The sequence below is a fragment of the Zerene cesonia genome, unplaced genomic scaffold (assembly GCF_012273895.1).
Source record: "Zerene cesonia ecotype Mississippi unplaced genomic scaffold, Zerene_cesonia_1.1 Zces_u001, whole genome shotgun sequence".
NCBI classification, from domain to species: domain Eukaryota; kingdom Metazoa; phylum Arthropoda; class Insecta; order Lepidoptera; family Pieridae; genus Zerene; species Zerene cesonia.
In genome coordinates this window covers 2480168-2490282 of record NW_024045131.1, presented here as the reverse complement: position 1 = coordinate 2490282, position 10115 = coordinate 2480168, and the positions used below count along the sequence as shown (strand labels likewise).

The following is a 10115-nucleotide window of genomic DNA, read 5'->3' as shown; positions in this document are numbered from 1 at the left end:
ACCGCGGGTCACAGCTAGTATGATATTAGTGTGATTGAAATTAAAATAAGTAAATATATAAGATCAATCGTTTTCTTTTTGGGTTTTAATAACAATGATTTATCATATCCCCAAAAATCAAAACTATCGAAGATTTGTGGAACTTTTTCTAAAAAAAAATTTTCTTCCTAGGTATTCAGAACACTCGTACGGATGCAGCCAATCGTCGTGCATCATGGGCCCAGTGGTTACCACCTCGGTGACCGATCGGGAGAGGTTACCACTTCAGTCCCTGGAGACCATCACCGATGCGCTGCTGGAAATTATGGAGGCGTGTATGCGCGATATACCGGACTGTGATTGGTTGAAAACTTGGTATGGAGACATTTTTTTTACAGTATACGCGAAGATGAAATAAATTTAATTATAGTTTATTGTGAAAAAATAGGCACTATAAAGAAAATGTCTTTATCACTTTTTGGTAATTAAAATGACTATCAAAGAATTCAAAGAATTTTCCAGTTGAATGGTTCGCATCTATTCAATTAATTATTTGGTACCGTTGCGTTGAAGGTTGCCTGGCGGTGTTGGTTTTCAGCTATAAGGCCGCTATTTGTACGATTTAATTTGTTGCGGTTTTTGCTAAAAAAAATTAAATTATTGAAGTTTTTCTTCCAATAAATAGAAGAGAAAGAGTTACAAATTAGAACTCTTTTCAGGACATCACTAGCTAGGAGTTTTGCAATTTGCTTCAATCCAGCCTTACAACCGCGAGCGCTCATCGTCTTTGGCTGTATCAGTGAGTTATTAATTATATTATGTATACTATCAGCTATATATCTTTTATAACGATAAAAAGAAGAAAATAACTATTTTTTAGAAGAATCCGTACAACCTTCAAATTGTCAGAACTTGACCAAATTTAAATGGGATGGAATGGGAATAGGACCCAGTATTTAAATGTAAAAGAAACGTAGGTGTATCTTTTGTTGTTCGCTGTTCTGTCTCACTCTTATCATTTAGAGGTATGAAATATAGATGTTGGCCGATTCTCAGACCTACCCCGATATGCACACAAAATTTCATTTGAATCGGTCCATCCGTTTCGGAGGAGTAAGGTAACTAACATTGTGACACGAGAAATTTATGTATAAGATAAGTTATAATGCCAATATCATCCCCACATCAGTATAAGTTGCAGGGAAAGTTTCTGTAACAGTGGTTTTTATCAAACTCGGTTGGTTTACATATTCGGAGGTTACGAGGGGACGAACCCAAATCATCGTGAGAATTAAAATTTCGACGACATTTGCCAACCCGCACTTGGCCAGCGTGCTGGATTATGGCCTGAACGCTCATAGGAGGCCTGTGCCCCACAAGTGGGAACTTATTGGCTGATGATGATGATGGTAATGATGATGATGTTGATGATGATGATGATGATGATCATGTTGGTGATGATGATGATGATGAACCCAAAATGCCGAATTGACTAACTCTTCCTTTCTCTGAAGACGGTAGAAAATGAATTATCGTTACAGGTAAACACGTAACGGATGATGATATGAAACAGCTATTACGTATATTGGTGAAGGCGTTGGAATCCTTCAACGATATGGCGCTGCTAGAAGCTATAATAATGTGCTTGACCCGGCTGCAGCCGCTTTTGGATTCGGTGAGTTGTTTTATTATTATTTTTTATTTTTTTTTATGTCATAGCGGGCAACTGAGCTGGTGGTTCGCCTGATGGTAAGCCACCGCCCGTGGACGCAGCAGAGTTAGTATTCCTGCGATGCGCTGCCTACTTTTAAGGGGAAAGAGATAATGAAAGGATTGGCGTCTGGAAATAAGGAGTGAATTGGGAAGGGTGGAGAAAAGGAAACGGGCCTCCGGCATCATACACTAGCTTATGCCCGCGTCTTCGCACTCGTTAAACTCATAGTAGTTTAATAGAGTATATTATACACTAGCAGTCCGCCCCGGCTTCGCCCGTACAGACATAGCCTATAGCTTTCCTCAATAAATGGGATATCTAACATTGAAAGGATTTTTCAAATAGGACCAGTAGTTCCTGAGATTAGTGTGTTCAAATAAACAAACAAACTCTTCAGCTTTATAATATGAGTATGTATAAAACTTCCTCTTGAATCACTCTACCTATTTAAAAAAACCACATCAAAATCGTGTAGTTTTAAAGATCTAAACAAAAGGCGGCCTTATTGCTTTACAACAATCTCCACCAGACAAACTGCTACGAAAGGAAAATAAGAAGTTCACTTTAAAAAAGGATACTGTACGTTAACAGTAATAATATATTCCCCAGGAATCACCGATCCACAAAGCGCTGTTCTGGGTATCGGTGTCCGTGCTGCAGCTGGACGAGCCCACGCTCTACGCGGCGGGGCTGGCCCTGCTCGAGCAGAACCTGCACACCCTGGACTCGCAGGGGCATTTTGAGACCAAGGTACGATCTGAAAGACATAGCATCCAAAGGGCAAGAGACATGGTTTGACTTAAGGTAGTAAATATTGAGTTTAGTTTTAAGATATTTATGTATCTCACAAAAAGCAACTACATGAATGATCTTTTTACATAGTAAATGAGAAATAGCAATTATTTGTTTTAAATCAATAGACAAGTATGATATTTATATAATTTATTTAAATTAAGCAATTTCGTTCGGAAATAATGGTCTTTAGTAGGTGTAGTTAAAGAAGATAACAAATGATGGAACAAAAAACTAAACCATTTTTAAATTGTGAGAACTAGAGCTATTTTATAAAGGACTACACGGCCGGGTATTAATTAAAAACGGCATCATCAAAATCCATTTATATTGTCGAAAGAACTAAGAAAACAAACCCAAAGCAGCATTCGAATTGAGAACCTCCTTTTATATACCCTCCATGATAAGAAATAAATAATAAGAATGACATGAATGGTAATATGACGAAAAGTATGTCATACAGTTTTTAAGTATGTAATTTAGGGTATTTACAATATGTCATTATATATATAAACCTTGTCTTGTATCACTCTATCTCATATCCTACTTCCTACTTCCTACTAATATTATAAATGCGAAAGTTTGTAAGGATGTGTGTGTGTTTGTTGCTCTTTCAGGCAAAAACTTCCGAACGGATTGCAATGAAATTTGGTACGTAGACAGCTGGACAACTGGAATAACATATAGGCAACTTTTTATCCCGATATTCCTACGGGATACGGACTTAAGCGGGTGAAACCGCGGGGCGCAGCTAGTATTCAATAAAACACTGCAACATGACACAGCAATTAAGTCCAGATTTGTTCGAACATATAGATTTGGTGATGGTGATAATGTTAATGGTCGTGATGATGATAATGATGAAAATCAAATATTCCAGACGCTGGAACAAGTAATGATGGAGACTAGAGAACCTTTGGAGTGGCACTTCAAACAGTTGGACCACGCGGTTGGACTGAGGTAAGCGTATTTCAACTTTTTACTCATTATTTTCTGTTACTTAAACGAGATTCCTTTTAAACTTTCTAAGTCTATTACACTAACCTTTAAATATTACTCTTATTTCGTTAAATGTCCAGACGACAAAAATATGCCGATCCGGTATTGCTATGACTAAAATTTTGCTACATTTCTAGTTTCCGGTCGAACTTCCACTTCGCGCTGGTGGGCCACCTGGTGAAAGGCTACCGGCACCCGCTGGCCGGCACGGGCTCGCGCACGGCGCGCGTGCTCACCGCGCTGCTGGCGCTGGCCGCTAAGCCGGACCGCGACAAGTTCCGGGTCACCAAGCATACCGTGGCGTATTTGACAGGTGGGTGAGACATTTTGGGTCTCTCAGAATACCGCTGAGTTACTGGTTGGTGGGTTTGTTGTAGTATGACTAGCGGTAAAAACGAAAGAGCATTTTGGGCATTTCAGAATACCGCTGAGGTACTGGCTGGTGGGTTTGTAGTAGTTTGACTAGCGGTAAAAACGAAAGAACATTTTGGGTCTCTCAGAATACCGCTGAGTTACTGGCCGGTAGGTTTGTGGTAGTTTGACTAGCGGTAGAAACGAAGGAGCATTTTGGGTCTCTCAGAATACCGCTGAGGTACTGGCTGGTGGGTTTGTGGTAGTTTAACTAGCGGTAAAAACGAAGGATGTTCTCAAATCGATTATATTTTTCTCGGTTTTGTACTTGGTAACACCTTGGCTTTTCGAACGATTGACGTGCTTCTTTTTGTGATCATTTTATTTCATTAGAGTCTGGAATAGTACCTCCCCTCCCCCTCCAGGGACGTCGATGACCTGTTTTGTAGGAAATAATTTATTGTATATACAAATTATAAATTAGTTAAAAACTTGTTCATCATCCAATACAAATTGTATTGATTATTATTTGTATTAGTATTGGTGAAATATAATTTCAAATTCCAGCTCTTGTGTGTGTGAGCGAGGAAGTGAGATCCAGGTGTCCCGTGAAACATTCGCTGCCTAAATGGCTGCCCGACAATTGCGACCACTACTGTCCCGCTGCTGACCATTTGCAGGTACGGTTGTCTATAGATAGAAACTTAAATATTACATAGATGGTACAGTGGCTAACGGGGGAGGGTAGAACCGAGGGGTCCTGGGTTCGATTCCCGGTGGGGACGCAAAAAAAAAATGTCTCGGTCTGGCAGGACACAGAAGGCTGATCACCTACTTGTCCATAAAGAAAATCGATCAGCGAAACAGATGTACATCATCTGCCCCATACCCCACTAGGGGACACGGGACTTCACGTACTTACAGTGGTTAACGGGGGAGGGTAGAACCGAGGGGTCCTGGGTTCGACTCCCGGTGGGGAGGCACAAAAAGAAAGTCCCCGGTCTGGCAGGACACAGAACTTACTTGCCCATAGAGAAAATCCATCAGTGAAACAGATGTATATCATCTGCCCCATACCCCACGGGACTTCACTTTTACGCAAATTTAAAAGGTAAAAAATAAACATTTCTTTTGTAAGTTCCAATTTTTTTTCTTCTTGTCTGTCGCGCTTAGTGAGTGTGGCGACTCTTCCTCGAGTTCTTGCCATTTCTTGAAATTTATCTGAAAATCTTGTGCCTATCAAAGATAAATTGATATAGATGTATTTATTTAAATTTTGCATTTTCTTTATGAGCATTACGTGAATATACTTATATTAAGATATAAAACGCAATTTATTCATTATCATAATGTACAATATTTTGTTTGCTTAAAACTCAAACACTAATTATAATTATTCGAAACTAGCTGTTCGCCCCGGCTTCGCCCGTGGTACATATATAGCCTATGTCACTCAGTGAAGTTGCAGCTTTCTAATGGTGAAAGAAGTTTTGAAATCGGTCCATTAGTTTTTGAGTTTATCCATTACAAACAAACAAACAAACAAACAAACAAACAAAAATACAAATTGTTCTTCTTTATAATATTAGTGTAGATAAATTTCATAGTTTAATATTAATATCTTCATATTACAGTCGACAATGTTAATACAAGGGCGCGTGACGTCAACTGCGTGTCAAAACAGAAGGCAGAAGTCGTGGGATATGCTGGAACAAACTGTTGCACACGGTGGTGAGAGATTACCTGATAAATTAATGTTGTCCATTGAGCGACGTTACGAGGGTTTTGATATATATAATACTAGACGCTCGTCCCGGCTCCGCCCGGATATCAAAATTCCTGTTTTATCCCAAGGGAGCATTTAATCGGGATGAAAAGTATCCTATCAGCCAAGTCGGCCCATACCCTGTCTGTATACCAACTTTCGTTAAAGTCCGTTCGGTAGTTTCAACAAACAAGTAATAAACATTCACATCCTATCCTACTTCCTATTCTACTATCCTATCCTATCCTACTAATATTATAAATGCGAAAGTTTGTAAGGATGTGTGTGTGTGTATGTGTTGCTCTTTCACACAAAAACCACTGAACCGATTGCAATGAAATTTGGTACGTAGACAGCTGGACAACTGGAATAACATTTAGGCAACTTTTTATCCCGATATTCCTACGGGATACGGACTTACGCGGGTGAAACCGAAAGGAAACCGTGACTAGCGCAGCTAGTATGTAATAAAGAAAACTGACTGACTGATTCATGTAGGTTTCTGATGACTTACCTATTTTCATTTATGTATGTCTATATTGATCTCCTTAACAGGTAAATCGCCAACAATACCACAAGCAAGTAACGGCGGTCAAAGTCCGCACCCATCCAACATATCGCATCAGGTATCGTTATTTGTCGTTATAAAAATAACGTTATTTCGTAACGTGTGGACAAAGATTGGATATGTCATGAAGTGATTTCGTTGCTCGTATATTTGAATAATTGTGCTTGATAATTCTTCTATTATTGTTTTATTTGTGACTATCAAATATATTTGTATGTCATTACATATATTCTAATTTCGAAGTAAATGACGGACATACGGACAAATAAATGAACTTATATTAAACGATATGTTGTTTTGAATTCGTTATGATATTTTATTGTATTGTTGGAGCGCTGCATAACAGTAGAATGTGGTTGCATTGTGATGGTCTTTCTTTTATTTATGGCAAATGGAATAAAAGAAAAAATAACAAAATAGGTGTGTGTGCGATTCACACACGATAGAAATGAAACTTCAGTAAATCGTAGTATAGTACGTATATTTCTGTCTCATTCTTTGCCGGCTTCATTCTACACATTTTTGTATTTGTGTCTCTTACCTGTCGTTTTTTCCGTTGCATCAGGTTTGAAATCACAACGATTCTAAAGAAGTTTCACTTCAAAAATTAATCATTAAAAAATGGTTAAAATACCGATTCTCATAATTTTAATTTAATAATGAAAAAATTCATTTGCCATAAAAACTACTTCTTAAACTTTATATTTAATCATTCTTCAATACATTATCTTTTCATGCAACTCGGATTAACTGTATCGTTTGTATCATTTACGTTGCTAATCTTAATAATTATCATTGTAACGGTTATTCGTTATAACGTTGTTCTACAACGTTGCATCACGTTGATACCGTTATTTGATAACGATATTTACGTCTGACATCGGTATTCCTATTATTCAAATACCGTTATTCATCACCGTTATCGATACCGATATCCGTTATAACGATAACTGTTAAATGTCACTGCATGCTGTAGGCTGCTAGAATGCGATTCAAAACTCAACGCTCCTTCTCTGTGCCCACCGCTAAGGAATCCATCAAACCACCACGTGTTTGTTTCGCTTTTACTGACTTATTAGATGTTTCATTGTTAGAAATTTACCGAGAAGCTGTTAAAAATGTTATTTTTAATGTAAATTATGAATGTAGGGACAATTCGATTGAGTGTTATAATAGTTTACATTAGATATTAAAATTGACATTTATCAGACTGTAAAGGTTAATTTTCGAGTATTATAGAGGGTGGTTTTTGTTTTTTAAATGCAAGGTAAAAAGTTATATAATTATTATAAAAATTGGCTATTAGAATTGTTCAATACAACACAATTAAAACCGAATTTAAAAAGATTCTAAATTCATCATTACTTTTTTTTGTATTTCTCTTTTTTAATCGACTCTTGATTACTCGAAAACGGCTGTACCGATCTTGAAAGACATTTGAAGGTGTTATGAATAAATAGTGCACATTGAAAATTTTACCAAACTAGGTTTTTGCATTTAGCACCTAGGTCCCCTTGCCCCAACACCAGATATTTAAACATTAGATTAACATATAAAAAAGCAAATATTTAAAGTCACAGATAGCATTGTCCCGCTTGTCTACCTTTTTTAATCTATATTCTGACCCGGACACACGCTTTATAACCTATAGCCCCCCTAAGAAACAACCTAAGCTTTATAAACTCCTGTGCCCTGTATATTTTTTCTTATTAAGAAAATGTAAAATAACAATTTGAAAGGTCGGATTTCAACGTTCAATAATTGTAAGTAAGAAAATTTTGTATCTGTTAAGATCCTATTAATTCCTTTCGCGATTTAATGTAAATCATAAGGATATATCGCTATCTCTATATTTTATAAAACAAATGAAAGAGACCAACCCATTTCTACTAACTCTACCTACGAGAATTACTCTAATAGATATATAAATACAATGATACTTGATACAGGTTATATCACTGTAATATTAAACACATATAAATTAATGAACAAACACACTATCCAATAATATATTATGTATGTATAATGTGCTTCATTTTTATATAAATGTAGGACAGCGAAGGCAGAGCGCATAGCGTTCAGCACGGGTCCACTGGCGACGCTGCCAGGGAGCATACTGACGATACCACCGATGTGAGTATTGGGTGTGTGTGTGTGTGTGTTGTGTCTGTGTGTGAGGGGGGGGTACATGTGTACGTGTATCTATGTAGGGAGTGGGGGAGGGATGTTGGTAAATAACTGTAGTGGTCATTGTTTGCTTCATTTCTCAACTGATGACGCGATGTGTGGTATGTATGCGTGTGTGTGTGTGTGTGCGCAAATGTGTGAGTGCGTTCGTGCATATGTGTGTTTGGGGAATGGAATTTTAATATAAATAATTGGTATGAAAAATACATCAATATTAACTATTGCAATTTTTACTATCATTGGTACAGTGTCATCGTTACTAATAAGACCATAGATAATGTTATAGGATATATCCAGAAAAATATACTTATATACCTTGTCATTGTCTTGTCTCCTAGTAAAAGTGCTTAGTTTATTTTGATATACAGATAATGATGATGTTCATTCAATCCAATAGGTGGACGAAGACGGGCGTGACTCTCAAGGCAGCATCGATGAGACTGAACGACCGGCGTCAACCAAATCTGGTGACAGCTTCCCAGCTGATGATAAGGTTCGTACATATATTTTTAATATATTTTCATTTATTTGTTTCGTTTTGTCAGGCTTATGTAATAAAAACCAAATTTAAAAAATCTCCTATATCTCCACACACAGGTTTCTATTTATCTCCTTACCAAAATTCATCCTCAGCTCTGTGGTTTAGGATAAAGACAGACCGACGGAATGAATTCCTTCCGCATTAATGATATCAGTATGGAATAACCTTTAAATTGATCTTGAAAGGAAGAAAGAAAAAACATTTAAACGAAACACGAAAAACACAGTAGAATTAACAAATAACAAAATAAAATAAATAATAAACAATCTAGTATTTTCTTGTGTTTGATTTTACGCGAGTATTATACATTTAGAAATTAACAACTTTTTAACGGATTTTAAATGCGGTTTATTCATTTCATTATATTATTAACCCGACGTTTCGAACACTTTACAGCGAGCGTGTACGTACAGTCTCCCCGTGAGCACGCTCGCTGCAAAGTGTTCGAAACGTCGGGTTAATAATATAATGAATAAATCGCATTTAAAATCCGTTAAAAAGTTTTTAATCTCTAAATACCACAATCTTCCAGCAATCATCGTCGGAAAAGAACGGAACCGACTGCAACAGCCTGCTCGACCCGGCCGTGCTGTCCGATTTCACCACGCAGGCGCTAGTGCTCACGGTTCTGGCCACTTTGGTGAAATACACCTCGGGTAAGTGTCATTACACTTGTCGTGGACGATTTCTCAAAGAGTTCCCACGACCTCGGCTAACGTGGTGAGACGGAACACAGTGGTGTTTAGTCGGTAGGTCTACTGCCTATGGCATATAGGCAGTAGGAGTCCGACATAACCCGCGGTCTTTCCCCGAAGACTGTGGGTATGCATGAACATTTCTCCACTTAAAAAAAAAGTGTAATTTCCCTTGAATTTTTAGTTTTACAGCATTGAAATTGGTTTTTAACGAGAGATTTGGACCCGTGAATTTTGCTTGAAAAGTACAAAACACTATCTCTATCGCAATATGGATTTAGGAAGGGCACTTCAACTAAGAATGCTTTGGAATCTTTCGGATAATATAGAAAAATTTGATCAAAAATGTAATTCCGCCCCGTGAACTGTACTTTCAAAATTTCTCATGTATCATCATCATCATCACCCAATGTAAGAAAATGTTGGATTGTGTCTGACGATGCACTGCTTTTTTAACACGCTTTTATTAGCTTCACTTGTATGTTTGTATGTATGTATGTATGTAACTCACACCCGTTTTTCTC

General features: G+C 37.4%; 1 protein-coding gene across 6 annotated transcripts in view; it reads left to right on the top strand.

Annotated features, from left to right (window-relative positions):
• LOC119838123 (neurofibromin) overlaps nt 1-10115 on the top strand; it is a 56957-nt gene that overhangs the window by 40389 nt on the left and 6453 nt on the right. For 5 of the 6 annotated variants that reach the window (XM_038363953.1, XM_038363950.1, XM_038363949.1 and 2 more), the window contains 13 exons: nt 172-354; nt 699-778; nt 1521-1654; nt 2303-2443; nt 3366-3445; nt 3622-3797; nt 4403-4515; nt 5470-5566; nt 6156-6226; nt 7145-7219; nt 8221-8301; nt 8753-8848; nt 9429-9552. In XM_038363953.1, coding sequence (XP_038219881.1) covers nt 172-354; nt 699-778; nt 1521-1654; nt 2303-2443; nt 3366-3445; nt 3622-3797; nt 4403-4515; nt 5470-5566; nt 6156-6226; nt 7145-7219; nt 8221-8301; nt 8753-8848; nt 9429-9552 — 1451 coding nt within the window. The remainder of the gene's footprint in view (nt 1-171; nt 355-698; nt 779-1520; nt 1655-2302; nt 2444-3365; nt 3446-3621; nt 3798-4402; nt 4516-5469; nt 5567-6155; nt 6227-7144; nt 7220-8220; nt 8302-8752; nt 8849-9428; nt 9553-10115) is intronic. The other variant, XM_038363952.1, reaches the window with a different exon arrangement.